This window comes from Nyctereutes procyonoides, unplaced genomic scaffold (genome assembly GCF_905146905.1).
Source record: "Nyctereutes procyonoides isolate TBG_1078 unplaced genomic scaffold, NYPRO_anot_genome, whole genome shotgun sequence".
NCBI classification, from domain to species: Eukaryota; Metazoa; Chordata; class Mammalia; order Carnivora; family Canidae; genus Nyctereutes; species Nyctereutes procyonoides.
Genome location: NW_026575048.1, coordinates 34,161,066 through 34,176,627, shown reverse-complemented (window position 1 = coordinate 34,176,627; position 15,562 = coordinate 34,161,066). Strand labels below are relative to the sequence as shown.

Here is a 15,562-nt window from a genome sequence, read left to right as displayed (position 1 = left end):
CACAGGAAGTAATCAGAGAAGTCAGCAGTTAATCCCACCTGATTCCAAACACTCAGAGGTACTTTCCCCCCTCCATGGCACAGATAAATTCCATTTCCCCTACTGCCTGCTCTTTTGGGCAGCCAGACATGGAAAGGCTTTCCTGTAAACACTCTTTAACCCCACTTATCTCATGGCTTCTCTATTCACAGCCACATGGAAGTAACCAGGTCGGCCAAATGTGGTAGGTACTTGGTTTGCTGGCAATAAAAATGTCATCAAAGCATCTGTGAGTCAGAAGAGGAGACAGGATTTGGAAAGCACATGACAGCATGTGGCATGCCACTGGACTAAAAGCCTGAAGGGAAAGACCGAAGTGTATGGGGCTGGTAAGAGACCAGGTAGGTCTATGTTTTGAAATTTCATTCTTCCTGTCATTACTGACCCCAAATAATGAGGCCTCTTTGTGTATGCAGATTGTATTTTCACCCTTGGAGTTTAAGTTCCAGTAGGTTTGTCACAGAGGGGCCTGGTGCTGTGGGTGATGCTTAATAGAGAACCCAGAAGGTTGACTCCCAACCACCAGGGCCATTAAGGGGCCAGGGCTAGACGAGAGACAGTGACTTTCAGGAAGATGATATGAAGCTGTCCATCATTTTTTTTTTTTTTTTTTAGTATCAGGTAAAATCTTTTCTACCAGCAGGACTCCAGAGCCTCTTTTCCCATCATCATGAACTTCCAACTGAAGGTGGAGGCTGAGTGAAGGGGGCAAGCCACTGAGAAGGGGAGGGGAAGCCCCAAAGCCGAGAGGCCTGGGTATTTCTGTACAATCAGGTTTTGTTTCAGTTTTCTTAGTTCTGTCCATAAACATCCTGTATGGTGTGCTTGTCTATCTGACATGATGATAATAAGGTAGCAACGCTAATTGATTTTATGATTGGATCACACAAGGCGAGGCTTTTCCATGAATTTGTATTCATCAATTCCAGTAAATGATGGTATTGACTATCCCATGAAAACTCACTATTAGCTTAATATTTTTTTCTAGTACTTTGAGTTCACCTTGGAAACTCAGGTTTAGTCTGTATCCTAAATCCCAAGAAAATAAGAAACAGACCCTTTGTCCCAAGGAAAAGCTTCACTGGGAATACAAAAGTGGGGACATGTTCTGCAATGTGTGTTTCCATTGCACTTGTCTCTCATTCCCCACATCCATCCAAGCAGCAAGATGTTGCTGGGACTGGGATCCTGCAAACATACCTCTCCTCTGCCATCCGGGTCCCTGATGCACCAGCAGGGGGTGCTAGAGGGAGCCAGCAAAGCAGGAGGCGGGAGAAGGCACTTGCCACCACCTGTGTCCTGGTCCAGTCAGCCTCATGGCACCTGAGGTTTGTTCAGTTCCCGCTTTCCCTCATGCTCTCAGAACTATCCTCGTCACACCTGAGAGAAGCCAGCACCAGCAGAACAGTGCCTTCCCTCAGGGGCCTCAGTTCTCACTACGTGGACCTCCTTGAGCCTCCAGCAAAAGGAAGAACCCCATCTTCTTTCTTTTGCTCTCCCAACCTTAGGGATGGCAGCTGCTTCCTGTGCCCCCCATTGTGTTCCTGCTCACCTATTCTGTCCTCCAATACCTGTCATATTGACTTCTTACATTAAATTTGCTAAAATAACTTAGGCACTTTGTCCTTTACTGACTCATACGGCATATTTGAGAGACAACTTTTATAACCGTGGTTAAGGGAGCAAACTCTATAATCAGCCACACCCTGAATGGGAATCCCAGTCCATTTATACTTGATAACTTTGGAAAATTTAATTTTCCTCTCTAGGTCTTATTTTTTCTCAATCATTCATTTATTCAATTAACATTTATTAAGCACCTACTAAGTTCCAGGAAGTAGAAATACAATATGCTAGGCAGTAGGAATACAATGTTATGCAAAGCAGTTAAATTCCCTGACCTTCTAAAACCTTCTGTCATGTGAATCAAATGAGATAACACAGGCAAGGTACATGTTATCCATACCAAAGCTGGAAGAGCAAACCAAAGACAAAAGGGTTTGAAAAAAAAAAAAAGGTGTTTTCAACAGCTAAGTCTCTTCAGAAGATGAGATGGGTGTCTTTTCCTCAACAAGGTTGAAGGTCTCTCTTAACCCTAGGGATTCACTGTATGCCCTGTCCATTTCACCTGTTCAGAGCAGAGAAGCAATCACCTTGCTGTAACAATCTCCAGAGGAAAATGGGACAAATAGCCCCAGAGAGGGAACACTATAAGGTGGAATTTTTTTTTAGAAATTCTAAGGAGACAGGTACCTATGATAAAAGGAAAGAGCAATGCGAGAGCTAGGATTGGGGCCCAGAGTGACTGGGACCATAGGATACAAATGGAAAAAGATAGCAGAGAGCTGCTTTTCCACCTGTAGTCACCATAAGAGTCTTCTTACCATGAAGTGTATATTGTACGTATATGTGTATATGTATGAACCAGAACTTAATTTCTGCTTCCTGCAGAAGGACTATACACACCTATAGAGGCCAGGGAGGTGATAACATGGAAAAGGAAGATTCCTGAATTCCACTTAAATCTGAATCTAAAAGCCTCAGGCTGTAGGCAAGGAAAGAAAGGAAGAAATCCAATCTCCACATTTTGACACAATCCGTCCTTAGTCTTCTGCTGTCTAGATAGTGGGTGTATTGTGGCAAGGATGGCCAATGTCCTTATTAGCAAATAATTATTTCTGCAAAACTACTACTGTGTAGCTAAATTCGTGAAAGCTGTATCTATAACATACCGATATCCTATAAATGCAAACTAATCTCCTCAGTCTCAATTTTTTATTCATTTTGATATCACTACGACCATGAAAAGTCATACTAAAGGAAACCAACCATGGGAAACTATTACTAGAAGGTCTATTTCACATCCTTGCTCTAGGGCCTCATTATAACCAATTTACTGTCACTGAAGGAATTTAGAGGTCCCAGAGACATGGAAAGCCTGGAGAGAGCTTCACTCCTAAATAAATGCCAACATTTAAACCATCAAGACAGCTTCAAATTCTAGGACTATTGAAATGGACAATATATACTGCTGGGATGATTTATTATGTTTGTGTTTGTAGTCCGAATGGGAAGATAATTCAATTCCACCTGAGGAGTCATTCTGTGGCCAAACCCCAAGGGAGGTACTTTGGATAAGAGGTGATATTTCTTAGCTTTTCCATTTCAAACAAATTATTATTTCTGTATTGAAGACGTCACCCAGGCAATTCCCTTCATGACTTGTAGCACTCTGAGCAATTAAAAAATTTTTATAAGGTGAAAGAAGTAGCTGACAAGTGCCAAATCCAAAATGAACCACAGAACACCCAAGAACCCCAGAGATCACAGTTGCCTCTGACTTAAGGTGAAATCAACACTTCTGCTCAAGAAAACGTAAATGAGCAGTGAGCATGCATCCCAGCAAGCACATTATCACCCAGCAGAGTCAATCTGATAAATACAGACTTCCTCTCTAAACAAGCCTCCTCACAGGGAATGTGAACAAGAGTCCCTTCTGAGGAGATAGAGAAATATCACTCAGCTAAATGTCTTCACTGTGGCACACAGCAGCCTTCCCTCTTACCCCTTTACCACACATTCAGTTCAATTAGAGGGTAGGTAGACGAACCCATTTGCAACACATCTTGGATTTGGCAGAGGATATGCTTAGAGCAGACAAGGGCAGAGAGGCCCTGGCCTATGAGCTCAGCCCCCAGAATTCCTGGGCTTACATACCATCCAGGCCATTGTGATGACTGTAGTTCCTTTTCCCCAAAATGCTCAGAGATGTGTGATTCGGGGTGGTTAGCATCCGCTTGGTAGTGGGGGTTTGCAGGCTTGGTGTAGATCGAATTACATTAGGTTTCTTCGAAGGATGGATCTCTGGCAGGGGGAGAAAAGGTTTCTCAACTCAGGACATGGTAATAAAAATCTCTGTGTGCACTTACATCGCCTAATAGGCACACATCTTACTTCTTAATGAGGTGAGAGTCCGTTCCTTATGAGCCAGTCTGTTTTCCCAAGGACTTGCATAATGAATCAGCTTCAAGTGCTGTTACCATGGCTTTACTTATCAAAAGTGAGCTTGCTTCTCCCGCTGCTAGCTGGAGCTCTGAGCTTCATGTTGGGAGTACAAGCAACAACAAAACAACAACAAAAATACCACTTCCACTTCAGAAGATCACTTAAGCACATATATACTAAGGGAATTAAGCAACTAACTCTTCAAAGTTTTAGAAATTTAAAGGTTATCTGGAGAAATGGCCTCAGAGAAAGCTAACTCTGTGCTTTATCAAACCGGAAACGCAGCATGCAGCATGTCTAAGGTGTGAGAGATTTCTGGAAAATAGGATTCCTTCTCTGACTCTACAAGGAGAGTACAGGATGAAGGTTAATTACTACTAGTCCAGAATATCTTGATATAGATGAAACATGCCACCAAACTCCAAATTCTAGACTCAAGATGTAGTAGAAGAAAAGCTTTGATGGAGGGTATATCACAAAACTGTGATGTGCATGTGGGATATGTGTGTTTACATGAAGTATGTTGTTGTCAGTCATATAGCCCAGAATTACTTGTACTTTTTTGGATAAAGCAGACGGACAGAAATTACAGTCTGTAGGAATTGGACTTAAGGATCTCAGTCTGTTACTCTTACTGGGCAATGTCTTTTCCAAAATTAAACCTGCTATCTGATTCTAAGCCAGAACTCTCTCTTCTCAGGGGAGGGCCAGGCAATCAGCCTTATTTCTCGAAATTTAAGAAAGGCTGTTAGGATTGTTAGAATTACTATATCTTGGTCTGGTCAAAATTCTACGCTTATCAAAATTTAGGAATGGATCAAGTGCTAACCAACATATAGTGCTGATTTTTTTTTTCCAACACGGCACTGAAACTTTGTTAATCCCATTTTTCATTACAGCCTCCACACTATTCATCCAAACCAGACCACCCACCTTTGGACTCACTGAAGCTTTTGTGCATAAAATTCTTTTGGCCTCATAAAGGGAAAACTATTCTTTTTTCCTTTTTTTTTTTACTATTCTTTTTTCCTGTTTTTCTATTTAAATACTACTTATTGTTCAAGGTTGAGATCAAACACTGCTTTCTCCATGTAGCTGCCCTAAATCTCATCAGAAATAACTATTCCGTCTTCCTAGTGTCCAATGAATATTACCTGTAATTCTTTCATAGGAGCTAATCCTTTGCTTAATTGTCCTTACCTGTGTGCTTTCCCCACTAGAATAAAACTTTTGAGGGCAAAGTCTTATTCATCTTGATGTTCCCCCAAATCACTCAGCATAGTGTCTTATACATAGTAAACACTCAGAAATATGTGAGGTAGAGGTGTGGTTCAGCTAGTAAGTAAAGCATAGCTTTGGGCCTCCCAGGTAGGTACAGAGACCAATTTGCCCACAGGAGGAACACAAAATTACCCAGAGAAAGACTGGCTAATATGCAATGTTATATTCTATTTCTTATGATCAGAGACTTGTCCATGCATGGAGGGAAGGGGCTTCTAGGATTAGGCTCTGCAAGGGAATAGATAGCAAAATTCAAGGACTTGGTCACCATAACCTAGGTTCTGCCTATGATGATGAGGTGATATTCTCGGGACTACTGAAACAACTCTTCAGGCTCTGAGAAATAAAACAAGAAATAAAGTGACAAAGTAAAATCAAAGAGGGAGCTATGAGCTTCTGACTTTTGGAATCTCTGATGAGGAGTAGATAATATACTAATTCAAGGCTACACTTTGACTTTTAAGTGTTTCTAGAGTCTGAACACTTCATAACTGTACATCTTTCTGACAGAGCAATAAGGTTCAATGCAACTTTGAGTACACCTTTCACTCTGAGAAAATGAAAATGCAAGGATATTAGAAGCACTAAAAACATGCCATTATAGCTTCTAGGGATATTAGGAACCATTTTAGAAATAATTATTTTGTAAATTATCTTAAAACTTTGCAAAACAGAACAAAACAAAAAGGGTTATTACCTATTGATTTTTAAAAATACTATTTCTTAATTGTGATATTTCAACACAAATATGGAGCCAACATCTTTGACTAGTTCTAAGTTAAATAACATGGTAAAAATCAGAAAGCAATACAAATGCTTCCCTTTCAAAGTAACTTTAATTGGTACATCAAACCTATAAATATTTTTTTAAAGGTAGGTTAGAGCCCGTTTGATCTCATTAAAAAAAATAAGCCAAGTGGAAGGATCTAAATTGAAACATTAAGAATATTCAACCTCTAATAATTTAGTGATTCTTTCCTCTTTTTGCTTAGTCTCTATTTATATCCACAAATGTTATATTTTTATTTAATGATTTTTTTTGGAAAAAGTAAACATATCCATAACCCTGTATATATGTTGTGTGTATATGTTTTGTAATAACAAATAAAAGCTTTTGAAAAAAAACCCAAAAGCTTCTGAAACAAAATAAATTGACTATACATATGAAAGTATCCAATTTCAGCTACTTGAAAGGCTTGGATTTAGTTTAGGTATGACCATTTAGAATAGCCAAATACTTATAAGGTACAGAGATTGTTTTTTGAAATTTTCCTTCTGTGGGCAGCCCGGGTGGCTCAGGGGTTTAGCGCCGCCTTCAGCCCAGGGTGTGATCCTGGAGACCCGGGATCGAGTCCCACATCGGGCTCCCTGTGTGGAGCCTGCTTCTCCCTCTGCCTGTGTCTCTGCCTCCCCCCGCCCCCACTCTCTCTCTCTCTCTCTGTGTTTGTGTGTCTCTCTCATAAATAAATAAATAAAATCTTTAAAAAAAAAAAGAAAAAAGAAATTTTCCTTCTGTAAGAAAATACCCACCTAAATACCCAATGATACATGCCAAAGGTTTCCTAGTGCTTTTGCTTTTCAGTGGACTTCCAGATAGTTCGGCATGTCTGTCTGCATCTGAGGAGAGAAGGAAACATGGAGACAACCAATGAGGCTGATTTCTCTACCTATTCTATACACACTGCAGAAAAAAAGGTGCCAGTGGAAGACAGTGCAAAATATCCACCAGATTCCTGCATAATTTCCTGTAGGGTTGGAGGAAACTGTTTCTAGCTCTGGTTCCAAATTACTGAATGAAGGATGTACGTGGAGAACACTCACTTAAAGCCTCATCTGAGTGCTGCTAACACACGTCTTACACGTATGTGCTTTCTTTCTGTGTGAGCCCATCTGAAAAAGTGGAAATATGCTTCCTTTCTAGGCATGGCATTATTTCCTCAAAGTAGAAAAAATGTCCATGCAGGATGAGGTGAAAACAGTCCTAATTTAAGATTAATCTGGCATAGAACACAAAAATGACAAAGCTGACAAAGGCAACACACTTGGCCACCCCTGACCTAGAGGAAGTAAGTCTCCACTGAGAAGTCTTAATCTATCTTGATTAAACTCAATTCCATTAAAAAAAATAAAAATAAACTCAATTCCATTAGATGAGAGCCTCACAGGGCTAAAAATGGGTCATTGGTTTTATTGCTAGTTTTCCATCTTTCATACCCTACTATGATGTCAGCAGTGTTGAGCTTTAAGAGGTTGCCTGTACAGACAGGGTGCCTCATCTGTTAGGACAGGAAGATACTGTGGGAATGGTTATTAGTGTTCATTTATCAAGCTCACCTCATACCCTACTATATAAGACACTTTGGACAGAGAAAAATAAAGCATACAACACACACTCTCTCCGCATTTTAATTAGTTGCCATTAGGATGGGTGAATAGATGTGGAACAAGGCTGCTTTCACACTGAGAAGCTAAGTTACAAAAACAGAGTTTGAGGGGACCACACACAAAAAATTGTATTGAACTGTTTTTTAAATTTGCATAAAATTTAACAGAGTAGTTGTAACAGATATTATTTTGCTACGTGTATGCCTTTTCCCCCACCTTCCAGTACTTGACAAAAATGTCCTAAAGGTTTTCTATGGCTGAGACCACATTTCTAGGCACACACAGGAAATTTCCTTTGACATCCACAGGACTTCTCTGCATTATCCAGTACTTGACAAAAATGTCCTAAAGGTTTTCTATGGCTGAGACCACATTTCTAGGCACACACAGGAAATTTCCTTTGACATCCACAGGACTTCTCTGTCAAAACGTACAATTCACTGTGGAACTGCAAATCATTTAAAATTAAAAATTAACTTTTTCATTAGCTCTTGCCCTCTCTTTCACCAAGCAAACTATTTTACTATTAAACAGAAAGAGGTGGGGAAATAGCATTTTAAAAATCTAAAATAAAGCACATACTGCAGAGAGCCTCCGATAATAGGATTTTGAATATGTATCCCAAGCACTGGCTGGTTATTAGACAACCATGGACGATTATAAATGATCTGATTTCTTTTCCTCCTTACTCAGCTGATTTCCTTTGGGGGAAAATTTATTGATATATGAAGTTTTTCACCTGTTGTTGAATAGCAATGAAGATAAAGGACTAAGTATACCAAGCATATTTTGGAGGAGTAATCTAAATAAACATTAAAAAGCAACACAAACCTTGCAGAGATCAAATCACTGTGAGTGAATACTAGAGACTTCCGTCCTCATATTACTAGTTCACCTAAAATTCAAGTTCTACTTGGGATGAGGATAAGAAAAAATTTTATCCTATTAGCGAAAGAAATCTTGAATGAATCAGCTCATCCATACCAGAACATTTCCTCAATGTTCTGGACAATGGCAACCATTGTATTACTAGTAATAAGATTAACTTCACACTTTATTCCAGTTGATAAGGCCCAAAGGAAACTATCATTGTGGACTCTCATAGGACTATTGCCTGTACAAGAATCAACAAAACAAACAGCCTATCAAAGGGGCCACCAACACAATACCTAAAGATGTTTCATCTTAAAACTACACTAAACCGCTTTTGAATTTTCATCAAATCAGTAGCATTAATTATGTGATGTTCCAGGTACAATTTAAAGAGCACCTGAGTGGGAGATAAAAGCTCTTTATGAGCATCGTTAATCCGCATTACACTTTAAAGTAGCTGGTAGCAAGAATTATTAGTCTCCGCTATGAGGAAATTAGGACAGAAAGTGCTAAGCCTACTAGTCACTGTTTCATATGAATATTACATCTATTCAATGACATACACTGGATACGCATGGGAAAAATACATTCTGCCCTGGGGGAATGATCATAGATATAGGATTATCAGGTCCACACTTGAGTTGGTTAAACAGAATCTTGGTCTGCACTCAAGAACAGGCCAGTGGTGCCTCTTGTCAGTTAGTCCTGGTTCTTATTCACCTGACTCTATTTAAACAGAGATAATTCACTAGTATGCATTAGATGTGCACAGATAAGGCAAGCAACCTGAGAGATGCCACAGAACCCATAAGGAATCAAAATCTGCCCAGAAAGGGCACACTTGGGTGTGCATCTCACCCAAGTCAGTTGACTGCACACAGGCGCACTTCTTTGGCTTCCTAGAGTACAACTCCTTGAGGTAAACCTGGAAAAACACTGTTTCTTTTATTGCAACTCACAGCCATTTTCCTAAAATGTTTTGGAAATATGTGTATGTGGGAATAAAACAGAAAAACTGCAAAAAGTACACACTGAATTAAAATTCACAAAAACATTCACACGGGCTTCCAAGATTGCTGTCAAAATAGAACCATCCGTACAATTTTCTTATAGGAATTGCAAAGACATTTCTAAAGACACAAAACCCAGGTGCCGTAAAAAAAAAAAAAAAAAAAAATCACAGGAGCGCTTGAGTGGCCCAGTCAGTTAAGCATCCGACTCTTGGTTTCAGCTCAGGTCATGATCTCAGGGTCCTGGGATCCAGCCCTGTGTTGGGTTCCATGCTCAGCAGGGGGTCTGCTTGAGATTCTCTCTCCCTCTCTCTAAAATAAACAAATCTTTCAAAAAACTGACAAATTCAACTATGTTTTTAAAAAATCTGCTTGACAAATACATCATAAAGGCAAAATAGGGGAAATATTCGCACCATGTATCACACAGATCAAAAGCTAATTTCCTTAAAATATTAAAAGTTCTCAGAAGTAAGACTTCTAACAGAAAACAGGCCAGGGGCAAAAACAGCTGACAGAAAGGGAAAAACAAATTGTTTTCAAATATATGCAAAGATTTCTATCTCATTCAAAACAAGAAATGCAAACTAATATAACTTATATGTTACTACCTGTCAACTAGTCAAGGTTTCAAAGATGGTTAACACTGCTGCCAAGGTTCTAGAGAGGCAGGCATTCTCTGGACGTTGTGGACAGGAGCATAAATTGAGGTTTTCATTTTCTTTTTTTTTTAAATTGTGGTTTTCTAAAGGTAATAGGTAATGACTATTAAATTTCCAAACGCATGTTCCTTGACTCAGATGCTTTACTTTTAGTGGTCTGTCCTGTGACCTACTCACACATTTCACACATCGTAAGAAAGGCTATCTGTACAAGGATATTTGTTGCAATATTACTTATAATAGGAAAGATTGGAAATAACCAAAAAAATCTGTTTAATCTGTTTAACCAAAATAATCTGTACAAAACAGATTATTATGCAGCTGATAAGAAAAGGTGGTAGCTCTTAATGTACTAGTATGGAGGGCAGCCCTGGTGGCGCAGTGGTTTGGCACCGCCTGCAGCTGGGGTGTGATCCTGGAGACCCGGGATCGAGTCCCGCATCAGGCTCCCTGCGTGGAGCCTGCTTCTTCCTCTCCCAGTGTCTCTGCCTCTCTGTGTGTCTATGAATAAATAAATCAAATCTTTAAAAAAAAAAAATGTACTAGTATGGAATGGCCTCCAAAATGTTAAGAAAGCAAGTGGCAGACCAATGTGGACATTAACATCTGAATTAAAATGAAAAAAAAAATACACCCACCTAGACTGGTATACACACACAGAATATCTCTGGATACTTTAGACACAATGACAATGGTTACCTCTGAAGATGACACAAATGGGAATGGCAATAAGATTTGTAACCACTTTTGTATCTTTAGAAAAATTTAAAGTATCCTTTCAAAAGTGAATTATTAAAAAATATCCAAAATACCAAAACAAACCAAAACTGTTCTCACCTAATATTACAACTTAAAATTTCATACAACTTTATAGAATTATTATAGTTAACTTTTGCTGAGAAATCTCTAGAAAAACTATTTTAAGGCTTCTGAATGCAGGCCCTTGGGATACCTGCAAAGCTGAATTAGCATCTTCAAACAGAAAAAAGTGGTTCCAGGTGCCTCTTGAGGAACTTCATTCTAGGGAATGGTGGTCATTCAAATCTGATTATCAACTGAGAAACCACCGAGTCACCCATGCAAGCTACAAAGGTGGCAGGTCAGTCACTTGAATCCACTTCTCCAATTACTTTAGCTTCATCTATGAAATGCTGCTAATATACCACTTCTACTTCACCTCAGTTTCTGAGGATTCTGAATCTCAAATAGTAACCCTTTGCTCATCAGGTGTTGGGTAATCTTACAGGTGTTTGATAAAGTCATCAGGTAGCTCAGTGGTCATGTCTGATGGCAATAACAAAGGAAGAACAGCATTATCACATAGTGGCTTTTTTACTTGAAGGGCAGAGGTGTCAAGAAAAAGAGACATGCTGTCTGAAACTTGACAACCCATGCTGTTGGTCTGCAAACTTTGTCAAGGACACAATACCTTTCTTTCTGCAATGTTTTGGTTATTGGTTTATCAATCCATGTTTTTAATATGCACTACCTACGTGATAGAACTGGCTCGGCATTGTACTAACGTTAGTAATTTTTGTTGTGGATTTATATATTTACATATAAAGGCCTATTATTAAAGCAAGTAGACATTTGGGGAACTTTGGTTTTAAAAAATCACCATATATATCTTAAATACATATATTTAAATAAATATTTTTAAAACACATTGGTCATACTATATACTTAAGTTTTTTAAATTATTTTTTAAAATAGGAAATATATTCTCATAACTCAAAATCTTAAGTTTAAAACCAGGTGGAAGGGGATCCCTGGGTGGCTCAGCGGTTCGGCGCCTGCCTTTGGCCCAGGGCGCAATCCTGGAATCCCAGGATCGAGTCCCGCGTCGGGCTCCCAGCATGGAGCCTGCTTCTCCCTCTGCCTGTGTCTCTGCCTCTCTCTCTCTCTCTCTGTCTATCATGAATGGATAAATAAAATCTTAAAAAAAATAAAAACAGGTGGAAGTCTCCTTCCCATCCCTTTGCTTTAGCCTTCCAGTTTCCCTTCCCATAGATGTTATTAGTTCTTATATTTTCTCTGTAATACTTTATGGATATACAAAGATTCCCCCTTTTCACTCTACTGTTTCAATACCATTTTCTTAATGAAAATAAAATAAAATAAAGGCCAGAGAGTGCTGTTGTAACAAACCCCGAAATATGTCCTCTGAAAGGATCGACTTCTAAGCCAAGTCCTCATAGTCACCATTATGCTCTGCACCATCTGAGACTTTTATCTCCTTAGTTCTTCCCCTTGCTCTCAGGCAGTCTGTCACCCCATGAGCTCTGGTTAGCACACTGGTTGTGATGGTGCTGCCAAGGCCAGAAGTCATGGAAGGGGTCAGTTTCTATAGTGCTTAGAACTTCCAAGTTCACAGGGAAAACTATTTACCTTTCTGAATATTATGAAGAATTATTCTAAAATGCATCAATTAAAGCTCTTGATCCATCAATTTCTTTGGAATTACAGACTTTCATCTGATCTGAAATTACATTCATACTGCATCATAGGGATAAACTTTTTTGAGGGATGGGGGTCACCACTGCCCTTGAGAAACCAAGGAAAGCTTACAAAAAAAAATACACCTATACATTCCCACTGGACCATAGACATGGTTGCCTATAGACATCAAGTTATTAACAACTCATCTTCTCCATAACAAGCCAAGATCAAGGGATCTGATGAAGAGATTGTAACAAAGTACATATAAGAAGGGAGATGATGTAAGAATCAATTAGATGCTAGAAGAGTTCATTAGTTGCTTATCTGGAAAAAAAAAAAAAACAGACAAACCAGTAGATGGCTGCTGAAACTTTGTAATTTTTTTTTTTAAGATTTTATTTATTTATTCATGAGAGACACAGAGAGAGAGGCAGAGACACAGGCAGAGGGAGAAGCAGGCTCCATGCAGGGAGCCTGACATGGGACTCAATTCCGGTCTCCAGGATCATGCCCTGGGCTGAAGGTGGTGCTAAACCGCTGAGCCACCCGGGCTGCCCTAAAACTTTGTTTTGAAACTTTGTAATTTTAAATTTTGAGGTAAAATTATTTTGAGAATTTGATTCTAGGGACGCCTGGGTGGCTCAGTGGTAGAGCGTTTGCCTTTGGCCCAGGGCGTGATCCTGGAGTCCCAGGATCAAGTCCTACATTGGGCTCCCTGCATGGAGCTTGCTTCTCTCTCTGCCTGTCTCTCTCATGAATATATATATAAAATCTTAAAAAAAAAAAAAAGAAATTGATTCTATTATGTAACTTGACCAAAGAAGCGAAATGCAAAGTAAAATATGCTTCTTGAATCTTACAACAAATGAGTCTTTTTATTATCATAGCTATTTGTTTATAGAAATAAAACACGTGTAATTTAACTTTGACCTCCCCTGCTTATTTTTAGCAGCATGACCCTTCAATTGAGGAATAATACATAAAATGGTAACATAAAAATATACCTCATTGAAGAATAATAAAAATAAAGGCAATTTGCATATTAACTGAGAAACTAACAGAAGAGCTATGGGAAACAGAAGCTTCCTCAGCTGCCAATTTAGTTGGTGATGATTTCTTTTCCATTCATAGGAACAAAGATGATATTGGATCCTGGCCAATTTCAATGGAAGAATTTCTTTCACTCTCTTTCTCATGTGTTTTATTATCCTGTTTAGTTAAGAAACTATATAAATGTGTTTTAAATTGGCTAAGCAGTTTAGATGAATGCAAATATTTTCCAGTTCCTTAAAATGGTTAAGAAAATGATAGCATAAATCCATGAACTCAGAAGCGTTAGCATGAAATAATCAGTATAAGCCTAAGTTCCAAATATACATGAATCTAATGGAGTCCCTCCTCTGTGAGACTCAGAAAGTACTGCCATTTTGCACTCTCTCTCTACAAAGCACTTTTCTTCTCCTTATAAAGCTTTTACCTGTAAGTTGTAAAGCCTTTCAAGCCGTTTTGCTGAAATTATCTTTAGGAACAAAAAGTTTTCAATCATCACTCCTTATAGAGATACCCTTCTTAAATCAAAATGGAACATCTCATAACGCAAAATTTCTTTTCTCACAAAGAAAAAGCATCTACTAAATGTCTATAAGATTTCCTCTCTGTTAAGCCAGACAGCAAGTTTTCTCCTTTAGGGGAGAAAGTTGCATGGCTCTAACAAGGCAGTCAGGGGTGTGACTAAATGTAGCAAGACTAGAATCAGAGCTGGCACACAAAGTATGGACACATTTTAAGGGTACATAGTAATAACAGAACAACCCACAATTCACTGATACATATGACCTTTGTTCTAACAACAACAACAAAAAATGACACATAAGCCAAGACTGAACATGTTGAAAATGAGAATAATAATTATATGTTATATGGTAATATATGTATGATAATGAAATGGAAACCAAATTGGACAAATAGAAAGAATGCTCAACCATAAATTTGGTCATTAGCCTGTAAGAACTAAATATGTATTTTCAGAAAATTCACCCAAAGACACTAAAATCCATTTATAATTTGCTCCATTTTCCAGTTACTGTAGTGTTTGTTATGAAGCACTGTGAATTTCCATAGTATTGTAGAATTATAAAAGGTTCATGGGAAAATGAGAGGTTTACAAAGACATGCAATTTCTAATTAGTGTAAATTGGCAAATTTTATTCAAACCTAATGAAGGCACGTAAGAGCAGATTGAATGTCTCATCTATGGGGCTTCACTGTGACACCATCCTTAGGGGTTACATCTCGGCACGACCTTACAGGTGAAAGTTCCTTCCCATAAGGGTTCTTGGGCAGTCCCATTACAAGACCTCTCTGAATAAGGGCGCCTCCCACCAATTCTCTGCTGAGTACTATGCTCTCTGCAGAGGGGCTGCAGAGGTTCCAGTGTTTCCTTTTCAGGCTGGCATGATACAAATGGCAGCAGACAAAAACAATGTTAAAAAAAAATAAACCAAATAAAAGGCTGTACACAAGAACTTATGTTTATTGCAAACAAAAACAAAACAAAAAAAAACAAAACAAAAAAGAAAGGGAAGGAGAGAAAATGGTCAGAAGCACAACACGTAAGGTTAAGAATTTAAAAGCATCTTACATTCTGCCCTAATGGCAGCATAATTAATAGGAACAAACGGCCGTCTTGCTGCCTGCCGCAGCCGGAGGGTATTTTTGCAGACCTGACGAGCAAATTTTGTGAAATATGTAGTGTGGAGGAAGAAAGCTTGACGGGTCTTCACTGCAGACTTTGGGCTCCCAGTGTTTCGGACTGGCATCCCCTGCATGGCCTGGCGAGACATGTGACTCCTAACACGGGGGTCCTGC

At 38.9% G+C, this 15,562-nt stretch overlaps 1 protein-coding gene across 5 annotated transcripts in view; it reads right to left on the bottom strand.

Moving 5' to 3' along the window:
- Positions 1-15,562, bottom strand: part of MTA3 (metastasis associated 1 family member 3) — a 218,029-nt gene that overhangs the window by 13,592 nt on the left and 188,875 nt on the right. For all 5 annotated transcript variants that reach the window (XR_008664722.1, XM_055327315.1, XM_055327316.1 and 2 more), the window contains exons 14-16: positions 15,336-15,558; positions 6,856-6,942; positions 3,757-3,903 (exon numbers count right to left, since the gene is read on the bottom strand). Coding sequence is in view for 4 of the 5 variants with exons in the window: in XM_055327315.1 (XP_055183290.1) it covers positions 3,757-3,903; positions 6,856-6,942; positions 15,336-15,558 (457 nt within the window). In the remaining variant the exon portion in view is untranslated. The remainder of the gene's footprint in view (positions 1-3,756; positions 3,904-6,855; positions 6,943-15,335; positions 15,559-15,562) is intronic.